This window comes from Ictidomys tridecemlineatus, chromosome 6, assembly GCF_052094955.1.
Source record: "Ictidomys tridecemlineatus isolate mIctTri1 chromosome 6, mIctTri1.hap1, whole genome shotgun sequence".
In the NCBI taxonomy this organism is placed as follows: Eukaryota; Metazoa; Chordata; class Mammalia; order Rodentia; family Sciuridae; genus Ictidomys; species Ictidomys tridecemlineatus.
The window spans coordinates 100,427,808-100,455,782 of record NC_135482.1 but is presented as its reverse complement, the minus strand read 5'-3'; the positions used below and the strand labels follow the sequence as shown (position 1 = coordinate 100,455,782).

General features: G+C 37.9%; 1 protein-coding gene across 1 annotated transcript in view; it reads right to left on the bottom strand.

Annotated features, from left to right (window-relative positions):
- LOC101974454 (antigen WC1.1) overlaps positions 1-27,975 on the bottom strand; it is an 87,002-nt gene that overhangs the window by 25,699 nt on the left and 33,328 nt on the right. The window contains 6 exon segments of the mRNA XM_078015878.1: positions 3,051-3,365; positions 15,865-16,179; positions 18,330-18,437; positions 18,512-18,604; positions 24,419-24,736; positions 24,828-25,136. Of these exon segments, the coding sequence (XP_077872004.1) occupies positions 3,051-3,365; positions 15,865-16,179; positions 18,330-18,437; positions 18,512-18,604; positions 24,419-24,736; positions 24,828-25,136 (1,458 nt within the window).

Sequence of the window (27,975 nt, the reverse complement as noted above, 5' to 3'; positions counted from 1 at the left end):
ACTCTTCTTGTATCATTATTTCCATTAGATATAAACAATATATTTTCCCTATATCTAATCATCTTTATATTTTCCTTCACTTTTATCTAAGTAAATTTAAACTAACTGATATCTACTGACATAATGTACATATATGTAGAGAATCAGATGTAACTGTGTTACTATTACTGTCCTTGATGGATTCTGCCTGCAAACGGGATATTCTGTCAAGGTATAGATACGTAACAGCGGACATGCTTGAAAACGAGGTGTCTGCTGTCCTTGGGAGGACTTGCCTGCAAATGGTATGTTCTGCCAAGTGGGCTAGGAGGGCGCTGAGAAAAATTTTATTATCTGTTCTTAACAAAGAGCAGAGCTCAACATACTCCGGGCCAAGAATAGATTAGCCATGAGAAGTGGGTCACTTCTGATTAGAAAGTAAAACTTCTGTATGCTATGTTTAATTAGCTGAAAGACCTGATTTATTGATGTTGGAAGGCTGCCTTCTTTGTTCACAATACTATAAAAAGATTGCTTGTACACAATAAAGGACTTTTCTGCTGCTGCTTCGCTTGCTCTACTTCTTCTTTCTTTTCCCATGCTGACCTGCAAGTGAATTACTGCAACACATATAAATTTCATTAATTCATGTGCTGATGTATGTATATATGCATTTCTTTGTCTCTTCAAATCTTTTCATTTCTTTTTTTGAAAGCTTTCAAAACACTTTCTTTTAGCTCTGTGAAATGTAGTTCCTTATTGTTTTTTGTAGCCACCCTCCTGTACCAAAGTGCACCAGAACTTTTTGCTCCTATTTAAGTAAAACCCATTAGTCATCAATCAGTCTGTTGCTTTTCATTCCCATTTCCTACACTCTCTAGTCTATGGTAACCACATGTCTACTCTCAACCTCTATGAGGTCAACTCTTTTATATTTGACATACAGTGAGATTATAAGATACTTGTCTTTCTTTGCCTGACTTATTTCACTTACCCTAATTATCTCCTGGCCCATGCGTATTATGTCATATGAAAATGTTTAATTTATTTTATGGCTAAGTAGTATTCCATTGTATTTCATTTCTTTATCCATTGATCAGCTGATGGGCATTATTTCCATTTGTTAGCTACAATATATAGTGCTGCCATAAGCATGGGAGTACAGATGTCTTTTTAACATACAGATTTCACTTCTTTGGACATATGCTCAGCATTGGGATTGCTGTATCATATGGTAATTTAGGGCAGCAGGATGTCTGATAATGTCTTTGTACCTCCTTCATGTCTAAAGGATATATGTGATGGATTCAGTATTCTTGATTGGCAGGTTTTTCTTAATTTCTATGAAAATCTCATGGCACTCACTTCTGACCTATATGTTTGCTGTTAACACTGCCATCAGGTGAATTGGGACATGTGATTTCATAGTTTTTTCTCTTGATGCCTGAGAGTCTTTATCTTTCATCTTTGAGATCTGTACCCTAATATAAAGAGATAAGAACCAGAGGCTTCCAGTCACAATCGTCCAAATAATGTTTCACCTTCACAACAAGACTTAACTCTCTCCATGTTGTGCTGCCAGGGGTTGAGGAAGAATGAGGTGGGAAGTCCTGTGGCCTCCAACCCTACAATGTTATATCACACACTGAGGCCACAGCCTGCCAAAGCAACACGGAAGTGGGGAGGGACCGAGGCACTCAGTGCTATGAGCTGCCTACTCCTGAGGTGGACTCAAGGCTCTAGATTCCTGAAACCAGCCACAGGTGCTTCAGGCTCTTCTTGAGTTTGTTCCACCAGTACATAGGTCTTGCTCAGTTACCTTTGTTCTACATTTGAGGCCTCTAATTCCTACTGAATATGATCATGGTTGGTATGGCACTGAACTCCAAGACAAAGTCCTGTGCCAGCACTGTTATCTGATTCTTGCTTTCCCCTCTTCTACTAGAGGTTGGAGAAGTGGTGGTGGAGACAGTTTTGCTGCCCAACACAACAGAGTTCCAGAGTCTCAGTGTGAGGTTACTGGCATGGGGACAGGGTTGTTGGGCTCTGTTGGTACCCAGGTTTCACTGTGGCAGGCCTATTCCTGGGATTCAAGTCTAAGATTTGGGATTAATTCCCTTTCCATTCTCCAAAAGGTATGCATTTCTCTTCATATTGGGCTCCCTGAGGTTGGAGAAAGGGTAAGTATTATCTTCCTTCCTCTTTCAATGTGCCTTTTTTAAATCTATGTGAAAGCATGCACCCACCTGCTTTATTGTCTCTTTTGTGTGTGAATTAAAGTTAATGTGGTGTTTTTGTGGGAGATCACTGAACAATCAACCTGATCTGAGTCCTAAATTATATAACATCTTACACAATAAATATGCATTAATATTTTGTTTCATCCAACACTAATCTGCCAGCACAAGGCTAAATTCAGCTCCCACATATGAGTTTATACAGATGTTCCTTTAAGAAAGAAATGTAGAGACAATCTATGTAGTAATAATGGAAAGAAAACCCGTGACTCAGAGCATTTAACTCAAAGTTTTCTGGCCCTTCCTGCCAATGAGTTGATAATTATGATGTCTGAATATGGAAAAGAGAATTGCAATTTGGTGGTAATTCTTAAATTACCCTGCGATATGTTTAGTCCCATCCCTGGGCCCATACACCTACTAACCCAATGAAAAATTAACTCTGGCTATACATACATGAACACTCAATTCAATTGAGAAAAGCAAGCCCCATTCTTGTCTGTCTTTTGAAAAGTAGTTATGTGTGTTAATTTACAGGTAAATCTATAAATAGTAAATTATAGAAACAAATTATAAGATGATTTTAAGTAAAATAATTCTACAAAAAAACCAAAAACCTATTTTTTCAAGTATGACTGCAGAGAAGGGAAAGAATGATATTTGAGATTCAAAAGAAATAATTAAATCCCATTAGCCACTGCTATTTTGAACACTCAGGGTCCAAGGGGAACTCTTAGTCCTCTGTGGCTCATCTGTCTCTTATTTCCCTACACTCAAATACACACTGTTTGTCCTTTTCTTTCCCTTAGGCAGTGGAGAATGTGCAGACCATACCTGAGCAGATGACACCTGCATCCCACTCATGTGTACAGTAGTGATGTCCCCAGCCTAGAGAAGGGCACTGCCACACTTGGTCCTCCTCTCCTGTGCACTTCAGTTCGTCCAGCCAGATGGGTCCTAATCCCTTCCCAAATTGTGAATAGTTTATGGCATCGAGGGCCATTCCACAGCCCATTTGTCTGCACACCACGTGGGCATCATTCAGGTCCCAGCCATCTCCACAGACAGTGCCCCAGGTATACTGGTAAAGGATCTCCACTCTGCCTGCACAGCAACTGCCACCATTCACCAGGCGGACCTGTGGAGTCTCTGAGGAGAAAGAATCACGTCAATGGTTATATTTACAAAGAAAAGGAGAAGGGTATTCTTGTCCTCTCATACTGGATCCCCCAACCAATCAGTTGGCAGAATTCACTTTCAGATTGCAGAGCTTGCTGTGTAAGATATGGAATTATTTATAGCAGGAAACCAGCTAAGTTTCAATTCCTACCAAATAAGTAGGAGAATTAATTGTGTAAAACACACAAAAAAATGAGATTAAACACAGCACAATCTAGTTATATGTCTCAGTAGAAGTTGTGAGGTAGTTGCTATCTGAGATAAACTTACTATTTGCAGAGATTTTCACAGGATCTGGTAACATAATTCTAGAAATGTCAGGTTTCCTACCTTGAGTAGTTAAAAGTGTCTTTCTCTGAATGATCTCTAAAAGTTAATGGGCCAGCATCTGATTGTTTCTTATAGAGCACACACACACTTGAGTGTCAATGGCCCGAGATGTGGGAGGACCAGAGCACAGGGGATAGAATACGGAACTGGGATGAGATCATGAGAAACCTCAGGTGACAGCCATGAATCCAGGAGAAATCATAATCATATGGTCATTAAGACTGAAAAATGAATGGACCATGGTTTGCCTAAAAATATTTCAATAATGATTCTAGGCTTCAGAGTTCAGATTGGATATGTAATATCAAAATTTGACTCACTTTTGAAAGTTCCTCAAAAAGAGAATTTCAGATAGCAACATTGCTCAACTTCACTAGGTATCATAGAATGTTACTCTTTTTCCATATTCTTCTTTCATGAGTTATTATTCAAAAATAAGAGGTAAATAGCAGAAAATAGGTAACTTTGTTGTGACTGTGAGTTAAAAACATTAGGGACCAAATGTATAATTGTTCTTTGAGAAGAGAAATAGAGGAAATATAAAGAACTATTTATCAAACTCAGTTTGATAAACAACAGGGAGAAGCAGAAAGGCAGCCCAGAGAAATGTACAAAGTAATTTACAAATTCATCCCCAGCTGCCTGGTGAAGGAGGCAACCTGCAAGCATAAGGTCAACTGGAGAGGGCAGACAAGCCAGATGGTGTCAGCAGAGCAGCAGTCTTAGCTGTGGGAGAAACACATGGTTCTTACAAGATTTAGATCAAATTTGGGGCATTGTTCTGAGAGGGAATACTCTTGTACAGCAAGCAAGCTTTAGAAAAAAATCCATCACATTGCTTAGCAAGCTCTCACAGTGATATAACCAAGAGCTGTCTTAAGAAGGGGCCATTGTTAGGAAATACACGATTCTGGGGTTTAGACAATATGTGGTAATCACAATTTTAGGTCCCTGGGCCACCCTGCCACAGTGATTGGGTGTAAGTTAGTGTTCTACAGTCTCAGATAGGAAGAGTGACTGACACAAACATGTTGAGAGTATCAAATTGTAGGGGAAGGATGGAGCTCTCATTGGTAAGTGGTCCCTTCCTCTGTGAAGAAGAGCAATACCAGGCAATGTGGTTGCACATAAGGACCAGGTCTGAGAGCTCAGAGACAGCATCTGGCAATTCATGACATTCCCATGTCACGGATCCTGGGATTACACTATTTCCCACATGCTTTCCAGGGATTCACCATGGCTAGGACCCAAGGTATACCTCAATGGGCACCTTCTAGAGGCCTCTGGGGCAAATGTGTGCCTACATGTTGGGTCTGCAAACCACTGAAAGGAGAGCTGACTTGACATTTGACATGCCTTCAGGTTTCCAGACAAAACCCCTGCGGGGATAGTATGCCTGTCTAGTAAACACTTAACCTCCTTGACAGGAAATGAGGAGCACAGTATAGCCAATCTATGGTCTCTGATCCCAGCATGTTTGCTGGGAAGTGAAAGGAACTGAAACTGATTTCTTTTGTAGTTTACTGACTCCCACATACGTGGTGGATTCAAATGTTAGATGACCTGGAAAAGGTGTTTTCAAAATTTATTTACTTATTTATTTATGAGATACCTTCTTTCTAAGTTGCTCAAGCTAGTACTGTACTTGTAACACTGTCTCAGCCTTCAGAGCCCATAGGATCACAGGTAAATGCCCCCTGCCTGGTTAATATTTTCCCTTTTTTGCTACAAATATTTTTCGTCCTCCCTTTTAATTCCCCTTCTTCCTTCCCCTTTATTTTCCAACTTCAATATTTTTTGAATTAGTTTCTCTTTTACTATTTTTGACTTTCTTTTTCATCTATACTTCTTCTTCCCATTATCTATTGTTACTGCTCTTTTAGTTGTTGTTGAATGTAATTGATTATTACCGTATTTATATAGCTGGCTTTTAAATTTATTTTACGTGGCAACAGAGATTGAACTCAGGGGAACTTAACCACTGAGACACATTCCCAACCCTATTTTCAATTTTTTTTAATGGGGATGGGTACTGGGGATTGAACTCAGGGGCACTGGACCACTAAGCCACATCCCCAGCCCTATTTTGTATTGTATTTAGAGACAGGGTCTCACTGAGTTGCTTAGTGACTCATTAAATGCTTAAGCTGGATTTGAATTTGCAATCCTTCTGTCTCAGCCTCTCAATCCACTGAGATTACAGACATGCACTGGCTTCTTTTTTGAATTTTGAGACAGGTCTCACAGAGTTGCTTAGAGTCTTGCTAAGTTGCAAAGGATGGATTTGAACTCACAATCCGCCTGCCTCAACCTCCTGAATGGCTGGGATTATTGGCATGTGCCACCATGCTCAGCCAGTTTATTGTTATGTTGTGGGTACTGCTGTTGTTTTCTTTTTGCTGAGTTATGTTGGTGATCAAACAGAGAACGTCAAACATATTGGGTGTGTGCTTTGCCACTGAGATATAACTCCAGCCAATCTAGAGAAGTTTTACCTTGCTGAAGCCATGACCTAGTACTGCTGAAGTGTTGGTTGGAATTTCAATTTAATGGATAGGGAAGAGAGAAATCCACAGCTGATGAGGCTCCACAAGTAGACATAACTCCTGCTTCTGGACAATCTCCAGCTTAAGAAATCATGGGGAAAGGAAAGACCTCAGTACAGGTTGCTGCCATATCCCCTCAGACCAAACACTAAAAGTAATACTGGAAAAATAATTACAGAAAAGATGCCCTACACACTGTGTTGTCTATAACAACATATCTGAACTACCAGAAGGACCTCTATTTGTATGAGAAATATAGAGAAAAATATCATGCTCTGACAGAATACTTGGAGTTTCAAAACCCATTATTACCAGCCAAAGAAGCGACAGATAAGCAACCTAGAATATCCACTTGGAATTAATCTTAACTCTTCAGGACACCTACACCCCAAGGCACATGATTAAGAGAAGGGTGCTTACTAAGAAGACCCTCACATAACAGATTTATAAGCAGAAATACTAGCAGCCAGGGGAGCATGGATGATGTACTTGAGATCTTGAGAGAAAATATCTGCCACCTACATGACTATGTTCAGAAAAGTTATCCTTCAGAATCAAAGGAAAATAAGTCTTTTGAGATAAGCATCAGTGAAAGGAATTTTGAACCACTGATCCTGCAAAGAGGAAGATAATGAAGCAATCCTACACACAGAATAGGAAGCAAGACAACCTAGCTATGAGATCATAGGAAATAATAAATCTCACTAGAAGAGCAGATAAAAAAGTGAGAAAAAGGAAAGAATCAAACATTATCAATTCAGTAAATCATTAAAGCTCCAAGACAAATAAGGGAGAAAAACATGACCACAGATTATTCAAACCTTCCAGAAAAAAAATCACAGCCATTTCTAAAAACCTTTCAAATATAACTCTGAGTATCAGTGGTCTGATTTTCAAATTAAAAGATGCAGACTGGGTAACTGCATTAAAACTCAAGAACCAATAAGTTGGTACCTGCAAGAAACTCACCACCTAGGCAAAGACATATGTAGACTGAGAATAAAATTATTAAAAGTGAAATTTCAAGCAAATGAAACCTGAGAGCAAACAGAAGTAACTGTATTCATAGATGAAAAACACACTCCAAAACTCAGTCAGAAGAGACATAGAAGGTCACTACATATTAGTAAATAGAAAAAAACATCAAGAAGATAAGATATAATAATTATAAATATATATGCTCCAAAGAAAGAAACACAGAATTTTATTTTAAAAAAACACCCATGGGACATAATGGAAAAACAAACTTCAGTACAATACTAGTGGTATCTTAATATCGCATCTCACTAATAGATTTGGCATGCACAGAAAATATCAACAAGCACACATCATAGTTAAACTAAAATTAAAAAAATCAACTGTACTTAGCATATATCTACAGAAAATTCCATTCAACATATTTAGAATATACATCTGGGGAGTATATTCTAAGAGTAGATAGCCTGAGGTTCAACCAAGAATGTGTCTAAAATTTATAAGGTGAACAGAGAGATAGCAAACCTATAAGACAGAATAAGAACAACCAATAAGGTAGAGTGACTTTGAGGAAAAAACAAAGAAGACATCTGAAGGTTTCTATTTCCAGGGATATTTGAGGTGAAGTCATCATTTAAGTGTATGGTGGGGTTAAAATATCAGCATGAGGGAGATCTGAGAATTTGTAAAATAACATGTTACAGAGAGGGCAAGAACACATATGAGAGAAGCACACTAGAATAGAGGGCCATTGTGGATGGCTTGTCAGAGATTGATCACAAACTCAAAGAGACTATCAGGATAATTTCATACCATAACAAAATACAGTACTTGTCCATGATTTAGCAGTCCTTGCCTCAACTAGTGCAGGCAGGGAAGAGCTAGGTATTTGAATAACCACTCTTGCCATTGACAGATAAAGAAGAGAGAAAGGAATTGAGTGTACTTGAAGGGGGAGGATTATAATGGGGCATCATGTTGTCTGATCAGGGTAAGAAGAACATCTGCAATCATGAGGAGAGTGGAAACGTGAAAACCTATAAGGGAAAACATTTGAAATATGCATGAGGATGAAATTTCTGGAATGGGAGTATTAAGACTAGTACAATATAAGGAGAAGAGGCAACAGTCAGAGAAGGAACAATGCAATCAAGGTCTCAAGCTGGACAGTTAGTGATCAATAGTGTGACCATACACAGGTGGGAGGGAGTAGAGTGCCTCAAAGGGAGAAAATCTGGAATAGAGAGTCCAGGATGTTATCTCAGTTGTGTTCAAGGATACTGGAGCACCAGGAACAGGAGACAGAGGAGCCTGGTGAGCCTGATACTATAGCCATCCTGGACAAGGGGAGTGGTTAAACTGGAGAGCGACAACAACAGAAGTGGTAAATGGTGTCACCTCATAGGGCAAATTTCAAGTAACTGGACATGAAGAAAAAGAAAAAAAAATGTTGAAAATCTCAAGGCACACCAGAAATATTCTAATAACAGAACACAATCTTATTTTAAGATTTGACCTTTAAAAAAAAGCATGTTGAAAGAATAGAGCCTCCAAATGATGAGGGCATTATTGTTTTCAGAGGACAGCCATGGTTTTATCAGAACAAGAAATTAAAGGGACATTATAGGTCTTAAGAAATTACCTTTCAGACCAGCAGACTACCACGGGAGGTCAAGCCTTGAGGCCCAGATCCATCCACACTGGCCTATGTGGGTCCCAGGCTCACAGAAGGCTCAGTCCACCCTTCCCCCAGCAGGGCAGACACCTTCCAGAGCCTAGACTCTGGTGCAGGAAAGCCCCTTCTCACCAAAAGAGAACTGAGGAAGGTCAAGTCCAGCGGCCCACATCCACCCACTCCAACTTACACAGGACCTAGATCCAGGATGCAGTAGCATTCATTGAGGGATGACATCAGGGTGTAGATGTCCAATATCAAGGTGAGGTAAGACAATCTGCATGGGTAGTACAAGAATATACAAAAGAAACTGTAGTATCTCATATCCACACTGCAGGAAAGGAAGACAAATAAAAAAAACAGGGAGAAAATGCCCCAAACAAACCAGAACATTATAATAATCCATGGACAGAGAAGTTGATGAAATGTCAGAGAAGGACTTCAGAAGATTCATAAGTAAAATGATCTGTGAATTAAAGAACGACCTAAATGAGCAAATACAGTCAAAACATGATAATTACAACAATGATAAGAGAGCAAATACAGGTAGCAAAAGATTACTGAGAGAGAGAGAGAGAGAGAGAGAGAGAGAGAGAGAGAGAGAGAGACTCTGAAAAAAAACAGTCAGAAATCCTTTAAATGAAGAATACAATAAATCAAATAAAAAACTCAATAGAAAGTATAACCAACAGACTAGATCACTTGGAAGAAAGAACATCAGATAATATAGACTAAGTATACAATCTGAAAAATAAAGTTGATCACACAATGAAGAAAGTTAGAAACCATGAGCAGAGCATCCAAGAATAATGGGACAGCATCAAAAGACTAAATCTAAGAGATATTGGGATAGAGGAAGGCACAGAGTTTCAAATCAAAAGAATGCACAATCTCTTCAATGAGATAATACAAGAAAATTTCCCAAGCATGAAGAACAAATTGGGAAACCAAATAAAGAGGTTCTCAGAACAACAAATATATAAAATTACAACAAATCTACACCAAGGCAAATTATAATGAAAATGCCTGCCATACAGAATTAGGATAGAATCTTAAAAGCCACAAGAGAGAGAAATCAGACCACATATAGGGGGAGACTAATTCATATTGCAGCAGATTTTTCAACCCAGACCCTTGAAGCCAAGAGATTGTGGAATAACATATACCAAGCTCTGAAAGAAAATGGATGCCAACCAAGAATCTTATATCCAGCAAAACTAAGCTTTAGATTTGATGATGAAATAAAAACCTTCAATGATAAACAAAAGTTAAAATAATTTACAACTAGAAAGCCTGCACTAGAGAAAATCCTCAGCAAAATATTCCAAGAAGAGGAAATGAAAAACAAAGATGAAAATCAGCAAAGGGAGGTATTACATTAAAGGACAATCTAATCAGAGGAGAAACCAAGTCACATTAAATATTAAAAATAAACAAAAATGGCTGGGAATACAAACCATATCTCAATAATAACCTTGAAGATTAATGGCCTAAACTCACCAATCAAAAGACATAGACTAGCAAATTGGATAAAAAAAAAGAGACTCAACAATATGCTGCCTCCAAGAGATTCATCTCATAGAAAAAGAGATCCACAGACTAAAGGTAAATGGTTGCAAAAAATTATACCACTCTAATGGACTGCGAAAGTAAGCAGGGGTTTCCATCCTCATATCAAATAGACATCAAACTAAAGTCAATTTAAAAGGATAAAGAAGGACACTATATACTCTCAAGGAAATGATACACCAACAAGACTTAACAAATATAAAAATATATGCCCCAAATAATGGATCACCTACATTTATCAAACAAACTCTTCTCAAGTTCAAGAGTCAAACAAATAACAATGTAATAAATTTGGGTTATGTTAAAACACATCTTTCATCACTAAATAGATCTTCCAAACAAAAGCTGAAAAAATAAATTACAGAACTCAATAATACAATAATAACTTGGGCTTAACTGACATATATAGAATATTCCAACCTGTAATGAGAGAATACACTTTCTTCTCAGCAGCACATGGATCCTTCTCTAAAATAGACCATATGCTATGTAACAAAGGAACTCTTGGCAAATATAAAAAAGTAGAGATACTACCCTGCCTTCTATCAGATCATAATGAAATGAAATTAGAAATCAGTGATAAAATAAGAAATAAAATCCACTCCAACACCTAGAGATCAAATAATATGCTAATGAAGGAACAATGTGTTAGAGAAGACATAAAGGAGATTAAAATGTTTTTAGAGGTGAATGAGAACACAGATATAACATATCAAAATCTCTGGGACACTATAAAAGAAGTTCTAAGAGGAAAGTTCATTGCATGGAGTTGATTCCTTAAAAGAAGAAAAAGTCAACAAATAAATGACTTAACACTACATCTCAAAGCCCTAGAAAAAGAAGAACAAATCAGCGCCAAAAGCAGTAAAAGACAGGAAATAATTAAAATCAGATCTGAAATCAATAAAATTGAAACAAAACAAACAACTGAAAAAATTGACAGAACAAAAAGTTGGTTCTTTGAAAAAAAAATAATTAAAACTTACAGACCCTTAACTATGCTGATGTAGAGAAGGAGAGAGAAAACTCAAATCACTAACATAACGTGATAAAAAAGGAAATATTACAACAGACAATACAGAAAAAAAACAGAAGATAATTAGAAATTATTGTGAAAACCTGTACTCCAATAAAATAGAAAATATTGAAGGCATCGACAAATTTCTTAGAGTCATATAATTTGCCCAAATATCAGGATGATATACATAATTTAAACAGATTAATTTAAGTGATGAAATATCAGACACCATCAAAAGTCTACCAACCAAGAAAAGCCCAAGACTGGATGGGTGCACAGATGAAAACTACAAGACTTTTAAAGAAGAACTAATACCAATACTCTCCAACTTATTTCAGGAAATAGAAAAAGAGGAAACACTTCCAAACTCATTTTATGAGTCCAATACCACTCTGATTCCAAACCCAGGCAAAGATACATCAAAAAAAGAAATCTATATCTCTAATGAACATAGATACAAAAATTCTCAATAAAATTCTGGCAAATCAAATATTAAAACATATCAGAAAGATCATGCACCACAATCAAGTAGGATTCATCCCAGGGATGCAAGGTTGGTTCAACATATGGAAATTAAAAAATGTGATTCATCACATTAGTAGATTTAAAGATAAGAATCATATAATCATCTCAATAGATGCAGAAAAAGAATTTGACAAAATACAGCACCTCTTTATGTTCAAAACTCTAGAAAAACTAGGGATCATAGGAACATATCTAAACATCATAAAGGCTATCTATGCTAAGCCCCAGACCAATACCATTCTAAATAGAGAAAAAAAATGAAGGCATTCCCTCTGAAAACTGGAACAAGACAGGGATGCCCTCTTTCAGCACTGCTATTTAACATAGTTCTTGAAACACTGGCCAGAGCACTTAGATGGAGGAAATAAATTAAAGGGGTACATACAGGAAAAGAAGAACTTAAATTGGTACAATTTGTTGATGATAGGATTCTATACCTGAAAGACCCTAAAAGTTCTACCAGAAAACTTCTATAACTAGTAAATAAATTCAGCAAAGTATCAGGATATAAAATCAACACCCATAGATCTAAGGCATTTCTGTATATCAGTGACTTATCCTCAGAATGGAAAATGAGGAAAAGCACCCCATTTTTAATAGCCCTCCCCCCAAAAAATAAAATAAAATACTTGGAACTCAATAAAAGAGGTGAAAGATCTATATAATGAAAATTACAGAACCCTAAATACAGAAATCAAAGAAGACCTTAGAAGATGGAAAGATCTACCTTGCTCTTGTATAGTCAGAATTAATATTGTCAAAATCACCATACTTCCAAAAGCACTATACAGATTTAATGCAATTCCAATCAAAATTCCAATGGCATTTCTCATAGAAATAGAAAAGGCAATCATGAAATTCATGTGGAAAAATAAGAGACCCAGAAGAGATAAAGCAATCCTTAGCAGGAAGAGTGAAGCAGGTGACATCACTATACTAGACCTTAAACTATACTACAGAGCAACAGTAACAAAAACAGCATAGTATTGGCACCAAAACAGACTGGTAGACCAATGGTACAGAACAGAGGACACAGAGACTAACCCACAAAACTACAATTATCTTACATTAGACAAAGTTGCCAAGAAGATGCATTGGATAAAAGATAGCCTCTTCAACAAATGGTGCTGGGAAAACTGGAAATCCATATGCAACAAATTAAACCCATACCTATCACCATGCACAAAACTCAACTCAAAATGGATCAAGAACTTAGGAATACAACCAGAGAACCTGCATCTAATAGAAGACAAAGTAGGCCCTAATCTCCATCATATGAAATTGGGGCCCCAACTTTCTTAATAAGACTCCTATAATGCAAGAATTAAAATCAAGAATCAATAAATGGGATGAACTCAAACTAAAAAAGTTTCTTCTCAGTAAGAGAAACAATCTGTAATGTGAGCAGAGAGTCTACATCTTGAGAGCAAATCTTTACCCCTCACACATCAGAGCACTAATCTCTAGAGTATATAAAGAACTCAAGAAGATAAGAACCAAAAATTACAAATAATCCCATCAATAAACGGGCCAAGGACATGAACAGACACTTCTCAGAAGATGATACACAATCAATCAACTAATAATGAAAAAATGTTTATCATTGCTAGCAATTAGAGAAATGCAAATCAAAACCACTCTAAGACTTCATCTCACTCCAGTCGGAATGGCAGCTATTATGAATACAAACAACAATAAGTATTGGCAAGATGTGGGGAAAAGGGTACATTCATACACCGCTGGTAAGATTGCAAATTGTTACAGCCAGTATGGAAAGCAGGAAGGAGATTTCGTGGAAAATTGGGAATGGAACCACCATTTGACCCAGCTAACCCTCTCCTTGGTCTATACCCAAAGGATTTAAAAATAGCATAGAGGGACACAGCCACATCAATGTTTATTGCAGCACAATTCACAATAGCTAAGCAGTGGAAGCAACCTAGATGCCCTTCAATAGATGAATGAATAAAAAATATGCATATATAAACAATGGAATATTACTCAGCAATAAAAGAGAATAAAATCATGGCATTTGCAGGTGAATGGATGGAGTTAGAGAAAATAATGCTAAGTGAAGTTAGCCAATCCCAAATGCCTAATGTTTTAATTGATATAATGAGGCTGATTCATAGTGGGATAGGGAAAGGGAGCATGGGAGAAATAGACAAATTCTAGACAAATAGACAAACAGGGAAGTGGGAGGAAAAGGGAGGGGCATGGAGTTATAAATGATGGTGGACTATTATTTTTTATTTTTATTTTTTTTAAAGAGAGAGTGAGAGAGGAGAGAGAGAGAGAGGAGAGAGAATTTTTAATATTTATTTTTTAGTTCTCGGCGGACACAACATCTTTGTTGGTATGCGGTGCTGAGGATCGAACCCGGGCCGCACGCATGCCAGGTGAGCGCGCTACCGCTTGAGCCACATCCCCAGCCCATGGTGGACTATTATGATCATTATTATCCAAAGTATATGTATGAAGACACAAATTGGTGTGAATATAGTTTGTATACCACCAGTGATATGAAAAAAAATGGTGCTCTATATATGTAATAAGAATTGTAATACATTCTGCTGTCATGTATAAATAATAATTTAAAAAAGAAATTAGAAGATAATAGCCTCCAATTTCCAAAACACCCCATGGAATGTTTTCTGGGAGAGGGATGAAGTGCCACATCAATTTCCAGTAGGATATGGATAAAGGTGAGGAAGTAGTATCAACAAAGACCACTGGAACTATGAGGAGATAAATCCAAGAAGAAAACAAGAGAAGCCCCACCCCCTTATCTCATACAAATTCTCCATAATGTTGAGATGAGAAGACTAACAAATAGCTTTTCAACAGGATTGTTATTGGGTCCATGCCTTGGAGAGACTTCTAGCGCTTCTTACCCATCCAGGTAATCATGCATCTCTCCCCCAACCCTCTTCTTGCTCTGCTCATGATGAGATTTTATCAATACCTCAAGGTCACTTCACTATACTCCTCTCACCTCAGTATTTACATTGATAAATAGTCTACTTCCTTCTTTCATTAGACCTCTACTCCTCCTTCAGTTATCAAACTAAACATGATTTCTCTTTTCCCCTCACACATTTCCATAGCACCTTCATGACACTCAAATTTATGCATGGTTGTGTTGTCAGTTGGGAGTGGAAAATCCATGAAGACAGTGGTGGTGTTTTCTTTCTGTGTCTGTCCTCCTGCCTGGAATTAAGTTTCTACCTACAAATCATTTGATTTCTTTCCATCAACAAAATGACCTGAGAGGTTGTCTGTATGGTGTAGATGGATTTCAGATTCTCCAAATTGCTCCCCCATTCACTTGAAAGTGTGAGAGAGATGAAATGTTACTCCTAACCTCTGTTTCTTCATCTGAGATAAATGCTTACTGTGTTACCTATCATCAGATAATAGTGGCAATTAAGCCTGTGGTGGGGTGGGAGTATGGGAACAAAGTGATACCACATAGCAAGCAATGTGCACAACTGAGGCCCAATCATTCATCCTGTCACTAAGGAAACACAGTTTAATTGATATAACTTAATACTGCATGAGCTAATTTCTAACAATGGTCATCAGAGTATAACTTCATGCTCCCGTATTCTCAGTTCAGTCTCTGGTTCTTTTCACATAAATTGCTATTATCAATGGTTTCCTTATGTCTGCCTTTGAAACAGAAGTACAACAGGTTGGATCAAGTAATCTCCATCTAGTTTTCATTTTGTAGACTTATTTCAACTCATGCATTATTTTTGAATATATAAAACTTTCCTAACAACAACCTGCAGGCATAGGACAAACACATAAATATAGACAGTAGGTCACCTGTACATGTGACATGAGCTTCCTCCTTTGCAGAGCAAGATTGGTGTTTCCAGGGGTCAGAAGGACACTGCCAGAGAGAGGTATCAGTTTCCTGACAGTGGATTTTATCCACCCATCGGGGTCTAGAACCTTCCCTGGGAGGAACCAAGAAATCTAGGGTCCCAGTGTCCCCACAGCCAAGCAGTCTGCAGATCATGGACAAAGTCATGGGTTCCATAGGACTGTTGCAGATGCTGCCCCAGGTGTTGTTGTAGAAAACCTCCAGCCACCCAGAACACTCCTGGTCCTCGCTCACCAGCCTGAGGTCCAGGAACTCTAAAAGCAAGAGGAGGAAAACAGGGTATGGGTGAGCATTAAACTGTAACTGCTATTTTTTCTTCATTCCTATGTAGTGAGTACTCATTGCTGATTCTGATGAACAAGTGCCCACTAGGTGGAAGACTGGAATTTTTTTTTCACTTTAATTCTTTTTGCTAACTTGTATCTCTATTTCTGTTTCTACAACAATGTAATATTAGCAAATTCATAGGCAGGGACACCGATGTGGGTGTTTATTCTGCAGAAAGTATCTACTATCTTTATCTACTATCTGCCATCTATCTATATTCATCTACTATCTGATTAATCATATGACAGATCCTAGAAAAGGAGCATCAACAGAGTGTTTGTTGTAGGGACAAATGAGGCAAGGCACCAAAGATATCAGGAAACAGTTTTATTTGGCTGCAGCCAGGTTCAGAGGGCACTGCTTTTGCTTCCAAGTTCAGGGAGTTTCAGAATTTTATAACCAACATGTAAGGGGAGGGGCTCAGAAGTTCACAGTCTTCAGAAGTTCACATAAAAGCAGCTTTTTCTTTCACTGTTTTTGGCAAGATAAACTTCAAGGAAAATACCTGAGAAGAGGACATCTTCTTCTCCCCTTTCTTTTCTCCTCCTGCCAGCTGTTACCATGGAGCCCAATTGTAACTTATCTTAAAAATATAGACATCTCTGTGAAGCCCCAGCTCAAGGCCAGAGGCCATGTTTGCACACTTCTTCAAAGAACTATAATGGATATGTTTGTGAAAAACTAGTAAGGAGGTGTCCAGCACCTGGAGTGCTGGTATCTTCTCCACCAGTGGCCAAGTAAACAGGGCAACACAAAAATAGGAAATTTATCTACATTGAACTTTTTTGCGAGACTCTTTTGCTGACAGTTCTAAAATCAGTCTGGGTGAATATTTCTGGAGAGGCCCAGTTAAGACTTTTCAGTGGAGAAAGGGATTGCCACTTTAGGGTGGCAGAAGAGTGGAGCTCCAAATATGTCCACTTCCTAATCCTGAGAGCCTGTGGATATTTTACCTCACATTGCAAAAGGGCTTTTCAGACAAGATGAAGACAAGGATCCTTTCTCTAGGCACAGTGGGAGATGCCTGTTGCTTGGAAACTGAAGCAGAAGCATCCCATGTTCAAAGCTAGCCTCAGCAACTCAGTGAGGCTCTATGCAACTTAATGTGACCCTGTCTCAAAGTAAAAAATAAATAAAAGGGCTGTGGCTGTGGCTCAGTTTTTGAGTCCTTTGGGTTTAATCCCAGTACCAAAAAAAAATGTTTTCACTGTGAGGTTATCCTGGTGAATCCTAAATAAGATTTGTCCAATCTAGTGACATCCTTACACTGTATCCACAAAAACAGATAAGCCTTTCTGGCCCTCATCAGAGGGAGATGTGAATATAGAATTATGAGAGGGTTGAGATGTTTTGGTTTTGAAGAAGGAAGGGGTCAAACAAGGAATTCAGACAACTTCTAGAAGGTGAAAAAGGCAAGAAAGTGAGTCTTCCTGAGTTTTAGCTGTTTCAGCCTACTGAAACCTCGTTTATATCCCAGAGAGACCCAGGTCAGGTTCTCACCTACACACTGTAAGATGATAAATTTGTATTGATTTGAGTCATTCAGTCTATGGTAACTTGTTACAGCAGAAATAGAAAACTAATTCAGTGGGTCAGGATGTTTCACCCACATGTCACAGAACAGTGATGACTGCTTTAAATGACACTGTAGAGAATGACTGTGTCAGGGACAGTGCTGAGAAGGAAGGACCAGATGCTCAGCTTCTGCAGCAGGAAATAGAAATACCTCATCTTCTCTTTTGCTGCAGGGACAGGAACTGTGAGCCTCCCCCTTTTCCCTGTCAGCAACTACTAAACCCCTGTGCTAGGACTCCAACACCATCCTGCAGACCTTCTCCTGCCCTCCCCCACCTGTGCACAGTGTGCACCACAGACCTGAGCAGATGACCCCAGCATCCTCCTTGTGACTGCAGTTGTGCTGCCCCCAGCCCTAGGAAGGGCACTGCCAGACATGGGCCTCCTCTCCTGTGCAGTTCAGCTCATCCAGCCAGATGGGCCCTGATCCCTCTCCAAAGTGAGCAGAGATGGTGGCCTCCAGGGCCACTTCACAGCTGTCTGCACACCACATGGGCATCACTCAGGTCCCAGCTGTCATCACAGATGGAGCCCCAGGAGCCCTGCTGCAGGATCTCCACTCTCCCTGCGCAGTGACTGCCCCCGTCCACCAGGCGGAGCTGTCTGCTGTCTGAGGAGAGACAGGGTCATGTCAGGCATTTACACAGGGAATGGGGAGGCTCTGGTGCTGGGGGCCTTGCTCACCTGAGCAGTTGGCAGTGTGGTCCTCTGAGGCTGCAGAGTCTGCTGGGTCTGACCAGGAGTTCTTACACTGGGTCAGCAGCTGGATCTGGTTTCCTACAGAAGAGATTAGAGAGCAGGAAACTGAATTAAAGTACATAATAAGTCCTTTGGTTATAGTCAAATGGTGTTGTTTATAGCCGTACAATTCACAATAGCTAAACTTTGGAGCCAACCTAGATGCCCTGCAGCGGATGAATGGCTAAAAAAAAATGTGGCAAATATACACAATGAAATTTTACTTAGCATTAAGAGAATAAAATCATAGCATTTGTAATTAAATGGATGGCTTTGAAGAAGATAATGCTAAGTGAAATTAGCCAATCCCCAAAAAACAAATGCTGAATATTTTCTCTGATATAAGGAGGCTGACTCATATTCGGGTAGGGGAAGCATGGGAGGATTAGATGAATTCTAAATAGGGAGGGAAAAGGAGGGGCCAGGGGATTAGCAAGGGTGTGGAATGTGATAGACATCATTATCCAAAGTACATGTATGAAGACTCAAATTGAGTGTCAAAATACTTTCTATATAAACAGATATGAAAAATTGTGGTATATATGTGTATTAAGAATTGTAATACAAAAAAAAAACAAAGTACATGTATAAAGGCATGAATCAGCGTGAACATACTCTATATACAAAGATATGAAAAATTGTACTGTATATGTATAATAAGAATTGCAATGCATTCTGCTTTTATGTATTTAAAAAAATAAAATCAATAAAACTAAAAAAGTTGAGAAAATATTTCACAGAAAAAAATAAAAAATAAAGTACATAATAATCTAGTAATGGCATCTGAAAGCTCTAGGGTATGATCAGTAATTTTCTACCTTCAGAGCTGATTGTCTATTCCAGATTTCTGCTTCTACTTCTGACATACTCTTCTGTTTTTAAACCATGACCCAAGAATTACTTTAGGAAAGTGTGAATATATCAGTACTGTTTGAGAGCATTGCATATCTCCCAGGGAAGGAAAACTTTTGGAGTCAAGTTCAGAGAAATGTAAAATCTAGAATCAACTAGTTTCCCTTGAAGACATTTAACCATTTAAAGGTAGTAGTTAAGACTGAAAATCTCAGCATGTTTACCACATTTCCCTGGGAGTACCCTAGTAAAATTTAGGTCAGACCAAAGAGGAGAATCCTCCTAAACATCCAGAAAACTTGTGAATTAAAAGAATTTTTGTCATACAGAGGAGTGCCCAGTTTCTCACCATTTCAGTCTCTTTGTATAAGATGATCTACCCTAAATAAAGTGCATTGAAGAAAGTAAAATCTTTTCTGAAGGTTTTGTAGGATGGATTTTTTTTTCAAATACAATTTTTGTCCATCAAAGAACCCCACACACACATATAAAAAGGTTTACATAGAAAACAAAGTGCAGAAAGGAGACAAAAGAAGGATTTTCAGAGAGTGGTATTGGTGTTTCCTTATAGGTAATTGAAATAATAATAATTAAATTTTGTAAATTTAATGACATGATATGCATTTTGTTAGAAAAATGATAATAAAAATCCAATAAATATTGGATTTTTGGGAGTCGTTTATAAAAAGAACTAATGAAATAGAACCAATAAAATTCAGAGGCTAAAAATAAGAAGCCAGAGGATGAGTCTAACAACACTGCAGGTTAGTACAAAGTAGAAATAGTAAGTGGAATAATGCAGTGAGCCATCTATGAAAAACACATGTGGATCTTCTCTAGGCAGGAAGCCAGGGAAATTTTAGGTTTAACCTTGGGAATATCTATGGCCCTCTCATGCAATAGATTTCCCAAGGCACATGACCTTTATCTTTGCATTGCCAGGAAGATCTCTCAGGGTCACTCCAGAGATGGGCATAACCCACTGGGAATTGAATAGCCCACCTTTTTAACCTTTATGGCGAAGAACATTCTGTGGAAGACCTTTGATGTCCCCTAATATAAACAAAGCAGGTGCAGGCTCCATTTTTCTTTTTAGTATAGAAGCTTGATCCATATGATTGTCTAGTCTATCTTGCCCCTGCTTTCTGAATATATTTTCTGTGTCCTGTGGTATCTTTATCCTTCTATTTTTCCTAGTTTTTGTTCCTCAGCCAGCCCATTCCACTGAGGGGAACCCCATTTCCATCACCTGTGCAGGACATGGGTGAGAAAAGATCATGGGAAAATGTAGAGTGAAAAACAGAAAGACAAAAACATAGGAAATATAATAGGATACTAAGAGCCATAATGAGAGAACCTCACATTCCTATATACTTTACAAGTTTTAGTTATTAAGGCCATAAGTGGTAGTGTAAAAGTATAAATTAGAAAATACATCTTCCGAGCACTTCCCATTCTCCCTCTCTTTCCCTCCCACCTCTCTTCGCTATTTAGTAGTAATCTTCTTCTCATGCTCTTCCTCCCTATCCCATGGAAGGAGACCCTCATCGTTATACAGAATACATGTATGATGATGTGAGGGGGAAACAAAAAAGAAGTGTATCACATTAGATTGGATAGAGAGAAGTGATGGGAGGGGAGGGGAAGGGAGGGAGGATAGGAAGGGCAGCAGAATAAAATAGACACTAGTTTTGCTGTATGTATATACATGACTGTATGACCAATGTGATTCTGCAAACTGTACACTCAGAAAAATGAGAAATTATACCCTATTTGATTCAAATGTATATGTCAAGATCAATGTACTGTCATGTGTAGCTGATAAAAAATAATAATAAATAAATAAATAGAAAACATAAAAAGTGGATTATTTAACACACCTGTCATTTTTTAAAAATACCCCCCAAATCTGTGATACTCTATCCATTGACCTGTGCAGTTCATTCCTACTTCCCTCCAATCTGGGCTGATAGTGGTGAGTTGTCTATAAGCAATAGAATGTGGTGAAGCCAGCACAGCTTGACTTAGGAACCTAGCAAAGAAAGTCAAGCCTCCTCCTCATTTTGTCACATTTCCCTGGGTGTACCCTAGTAAAATTTAGGTCAGAAATTGCAACCATTTGATGCAAATGGATGTTTGACTTAGTAGGATGTTTGCTTCATGGGAAACATGTAGAGACAATCAGTAGAGAACTATCATGTGGGAGAAAGCATTTGCAGGTGGCTCTGTCAGCCCCAGTTGAACTTCAAGCCTCTGGCCATGTGAATGAACTATCCAAGATGGATTCCCATTTTGGCTAAGTCTTCAATGACCTCAGCTCCAGATGAGATCTAAGTGCAACCTTATGAAAGACTTCAAGAGGGAACTTCCAACAGCTTTTGCCAAATTTATGAATCTGGAAATGATGGACAAAATCAAATATATTTTTTATTTGTGTTGCTATTTTTTGCAAGGACAGATTATTATAAGCAGTAGCACCTAGGACAATTATATTTACTATGAAATAGCAATCCTATGTTCCCATGTTTATTGTGGCATTATTCACAATAGCTACAGTATGAAATCAGAAGCTACAGTCTGGAATCTGATGCCCATTACAAAAGAAATTCATAAAGAAAATATGGTATAAATATAGCCATAAAGAAGAAGGAAATCCTGCCATTTGCATCAAATTGATCAAATTGTAGAACATTATGTTAAGTTAAATAACCAAGATACAGAAAAACAAGTACAACATGTTCTCCATCATATATGGAAGCCAACAGGTTAATTTATGGAATTTGGCAATGCACTGTGGTTATGTAAAAAAAAATCTAGAAAATATTTTAAGAGTAAATGGACACATCATCTTATCCACCTACTATTCACTCAGAAATATTTTATATATTCAGGGATAAATGTGGCAGAATGAAGGGATAATATAGAAAAATAATAGCATTGGGGAATCTTCATTAGAATTACTTGGGAATTTTATACTATCTTTGAAGTTTAGTCAGAATTCTCAACTAATCAAATAAATAAATAAATGAGAAAAAAGAAAAACAAAGCCACAAAAATGTTAAGATGAAACTTAGTTGTTATGGTTTAGAGAGAGGGTGTCCCCTAAAATCTCATGTGAGAGATAATGAAAGAAAGTTTAAAAGTGGAATGATTGGGTTATGAGACCCTTAATCTAACTGGCACATTAATACTCTAGTAGTATTAACTAGATATTGAGTATAGGCAGGTAGGGTGTAACTGGATGATATAGGTCCCTGGGGGCGGGCCTTTGGGGTTTATATTTTGTCCTTTTTGAGAAGAGTTCTACCTATTTCTGCTTCTTGGTGGCTCTCCTCTTTCTCCTGCTTCACTCTTCCACCATGATATTCTGCTTTACCTCCAGCTCCATGAAATGGAGTAGGATACCTATGGACAGAGACCTCTGAAACCTTGGACTTCAAAATAAACTTTTTCTCCTAAAATTAGTCTTGTCAGGTCTTTCTATCACAACACAAAAAAAGCTGACTAAAACATTAATAGAATTAATTTCTAGAACATTTCATTAAAAAACACATATAATAGCATCATAAACCTAAAACACCAAAAGTATGCCTAGTAAGAGTTATCTACAATCTGTGAGAGAAATTAGAGATATACCTTGCAAGTCAGTTAGCTCTATATTGATGTTTACATTAAATCCAAACTCAATATAAATATCATCATGCTATTATTGAATTAAACATATCAAGCTGTTTGTAAAATTTATGTGAAATGCATAAGACTAAGTATGACCAATGCACTGGGCAGAAAAAATAACACAATTAGAGCAGTTGCTCTAAAGTAATCTTTTAAAATATTAGTCATAAATGCTATAAAGTTATAATTAATGAGGCATGCATGGCTACAAGCATAGAAAATGACTGAATGGAACAGAACAGAACATAGAGCATGATCAGAAATATCTGCACACTGTGTATTTCAAAGGTAACACAGCAGTGGGGAAAAGGCTTTTCAGTAATGATTCTGAGACATTTAGATGTCCAAACAATAATATGAAAGGTTTTTCACACACACACCCTATGTACAATATCAACCGCAGAAAGATGCAAAAGAAATGTAACTAAACTTCTATATGATACTTTTGGAGAATATTTTTATGATCTTATGGTAGTAAAGTTCTATTTAAAAGGGCAGTAGAATACTAAGTATACAGGAACAAGAATTTGGCTGCAGAAACAACACCATAACAGGAGAGGGTCCTGGATTAAAAACCATATACAAATATATCCATATTTTTGCACCAAAAGATATTGACATGGTAATTTATAGGATCATTATTTAAGTACTCAAAAAGTGCAAACTACTCAAATCTCCACATAACTTGAATGGATCAATACATGATCCTGTGTTATTTGACAGAAAACTCTACAGTTGTAAAAATAAATGAGATTAGGCTAAAAATAAAAACATGGGTAAACTGTAAATATTACGTTGAGTCAAAGTAGACATAAATATAGAACATGCTATGACTTTACATAAAGCTCAAATCCTGACAAAAATTTTCTTTGGCAGTATTTAGCGTGGTCTTCTTTGGAAGGGATGAAGGTACAGTGACTGAAGCATCTGCAGGTGACTTCTGGGAGCAGCTGATGATCTCTGATGGCCCAGGGTGAGAAGCTTGACAGTTCTCTATGAATTGCAATAACGATACTAATACTACAACTAATAATGCTTACTTAAAACTCTTCCTCATAATACCCCTTGACAGGGCCTGAAAGATGAATGATCATTGAGAAGAATCATATTTTACAACAGAATGTCTCACTTTTGAAGTCACACTATCTGCTCTTAGAGACATGTTACTCAAATACCAATCAGTCCTGCCCATTTTTCATGAGCTTAAAATCTGTATATCCTGATAGAAGACAGGGTTTTATCAACATCCCACATTTTCCTTACCCCCATAGAGTGTGTAGGAAGGTTAAGGTCCTTCTGTGAATCTCACCTGAGCAGACAACTTACCTGAACAGACCACAGAGGCTGTGTTTCCATGGGCACAGGCAGGAACACCCAGGGCAGTCACAGGGCAATTCCACAGGAAGGACTCAGACCCTGAGCAGTGGAATCGGTCTCTCCAGATCTCATCTCCTTCTTCCACAAAGTACGCTCCCTTTGGGGTGGAGATGGCAACTCCACAGCCCAGCTGATGGCAAACAACATTGGCATTGGCCATATTCCAGTTGGAGGCACAGAGTGTTCTCCAGCCTCCAGAGGTCTTAATCTCTACTTGACCCTCACACTGAGAGCTGCCATTTTTCATGAGCCGAACATCTGTATATCCTGGTAGAAGACAGGGTTTAGCAACATCACATATTTTTCTTATCCCCACAGAGTGTGCATAGGGAGGTTAAGGTCCAGCTGTGAGTCTCACCTGAGCAGACAACTTGCACAGCCCCTCTGTGTAGGCAGCTGCCTCCAGGACAGGGCACTCTGAGGCAGAACCAGAGCCCAGGTTCCTGCCCCTCACACTGGAACTCTTCAGCCCAGACCCGTTCACCAGGATCTCTGAAGGGCAGGTTCCCCAGGACAGATGCAGCCTTGCCACACCCCAGCTCTGCACAGATGACCTGGGCCGTGGGTAATGTGAAATTCCTATCAGATACTGGAATCCACTCTCCTACAGAATTCACTTCCACTCGCCCAGAGCAGGGTCCATGTCCTCCAACCAGATGCACAAATCCTGTGGGAGAAAAAACAACAAGAATATCAGGGAATAGAACAGGAAATTGCAAGTCACAGGTAATGCTGTGAAATCTTTCATTTTCCATGGTTAGTTTCAGGGAGTGGATTTAACAGAGGGTGCCTGCTGAGGTCCAGCCCCGGGGGTGGGTTGGGGAGAGTGGGGTTCCAGGAGTCCTGAAGGAGGAGCAGTGACAGTGAAAGTAGAGGAGTTGGAGGATAGGTTTCAAGTTACAAGCAGCCTCCAGAAGACATATCTGCTGCCCCTGGAGTGATCTTTATTTTTATACCTTTTTTAACAGGTTTTTTTTTTTCAGGTAGTTAATGGATAGCTTCAAAGCCTGAAACTTTTTTTCATTTACATAATTTTCAAGAGTTACAATCTTTTCTGACATACATTGATTACCTAAGATATTGAGTACATTGTTCAAAATATTTTTCTGTAACCTTAGCTAATGATGATTAAGCTTTTAGGTTTTTACCTCAATCATTAGGAGCTAGATGACACAACTAGACTACATGACTCCTGACCTATTATTTACTTCTAACTTTAAAGCATGCCTATAATTATTTCATTAACCTTTAACTTTAAAGCATACTTATGATTATTGGTAAGCTTTCTTACTTGTAAACTAAAATCCCAATAAAGCACTCTTAAAGTTGTGAAAGTCTATTCTTTAAAAGCCTACTACTCTTAAGTGCCTCCAAAATATATCTATGTAAATTTTACATTATTCTATTTTTAATTTCCAAGGTAATTTTCTTTTTTCATATGACCTAATCAACTGCTTTCTTAAAGAACTTTTTTGATACTTGGTCAAAGCACACCAATTCTTATGTCTTTGTAATCTTTAACTAAATGGCAGGCTTTACACCTCAACCCATTTGTCATTTATATTAACTATGTGTTTTCCATTTGCATCAAAAGTTTCTGTGTAAGGCAAAGGAGGGTCTATTGGTTGGGGAATGTATTTTTATTAGACTCTTGTCCTTGAGGGCAATACCATAAGCTACATAGGTGGTACTTGTACAGTTGGCACAGCAATTGTTTTTCTGTAGCTAGGCTGTTATACAGGTTGTGGCTTTAGGATGGGGTTGAGGGGGGCTAGTGTAAATTGTTAACCATGGGATAAATATTTCTTGTTGTTTAGGCTTGAGGGATAACACCATTGTTTGTATCCTGAGAGATACTGAAACACATCTCATGGCATGTCTCAATTGCACAGCCCCTCTGTGTAGGCAGCTGTAAGGACTCTCATTCTGGGAATTTTCCCGCAATCTAGGGCAATATGTGCTTTTAGTATTGATTGATGTATGCCCTGTTATCCATATCATGAGTATCATAAAACAAAACACTTAATATTCCTAATAGTTCCAGTTTCCAGATGGTGTGGCCCTGCCGCAGCATCCCCCACACTTTGACCCTGTCAGACAGTGGGTGCAGGAACGTCTTCACCAGGTGCCGAAATGTGAATTCTTTGCATACATATACATAACATGCATATGTGTGTGTTCAAGAAATGAATATATATATATATATAATGTGTAATATGCCTTTTTCTTTTATATGGATGTATTATTATTCATATTATAAAAGTATATGTTTGTATGACTTTCTGTCACAGTTTACCTCCTTTTTTTTAAATAGGATCCATATCTATCCACTGAATGTGAACTCCGTATACAAAAAGATTATGATTAATTTTTTGCTATTTTATGCCCTGAAACTTTCAATTCAGATAATAATTCCAACAAAGATAAAATTTGTTAATGAATGAAAAATTCAATATGTATCAAAAACTGACAGTTTATATTTATTTCCCATTTGGGGATGAGAAAAGAGCTCACTAAATAGTGTGAGACTGAGCTTATTGTAACTAAAGTAATCAGGGTTCTTTATATCATACTTCCTATTACAGAAGACAGACAATTTAGAAGTAGGAAGTGAATTTATACAGAGATTTGAGCAAGGGGTTTTGGTTTTTTTGTGTGTGTGTTTTTAAGTTATTACTTTGTTTCTAATAAACAGTTTGACAAATCCATTATGCATCTATTGAAGCTGATCAATTTCAAGTATAGGTTCAGACATTTGGGAGGGCATTTGATTACCAATGTAAAATTGTAATATAACAATAATTTGTGTAGTGAGGAAGTTCAGCAAGGAATCATTTCATAAGAGAATACTTTGTGCAATATTTTTCCCTAACTAAACCATCAAAGTGGAAAGACAATCAAAAGCATTAATCTACCTTATTAAAATTGTTACTTAAAACATCATAATTGGAATATATTTTGCTCTCTAAAGCTGATGTACTAACATGAAGTGTGGATTCCTGAAGTCTTACAATATTGGTAATTTTAATTTATACCATTATTATAGAGGAATAATGATAAACATTTTCTTATAGAGTCAAAATGCCAAACTGAATTCACTAATCTTTAGGAGGTTATGTTTTTAAGAATATGAGACCTGCAGGTACATTCTAAAAATCAGCCAGCAATACAGTTATCCAGTGACAGGAGCAACAAAGATCAGCCTCCAGAACAGAAACCTGGCTGGCTGAAGGCTCTGCCTGTGGATACACCAGGTCTCCTTCTCTGTGAACTCTGGTTTTCACACAGTTCCACCTTCACATTAAAGGTCAACATCAGTACCATTAGAGAGGGCCACCAGTTTTGCATGACTGATTGTAGTTTTAGCTCAGATAGAAACGGAATCTTGCCTTCATTGGCATTATTTCCTTTTTATTTTCCTTTATTTCATTCTATATGGCCCTTTTCTAGCATCCAAGAGTTAGAATTGCTCAGCTGAGATAGAATAACATTACATCCCGGTTCTA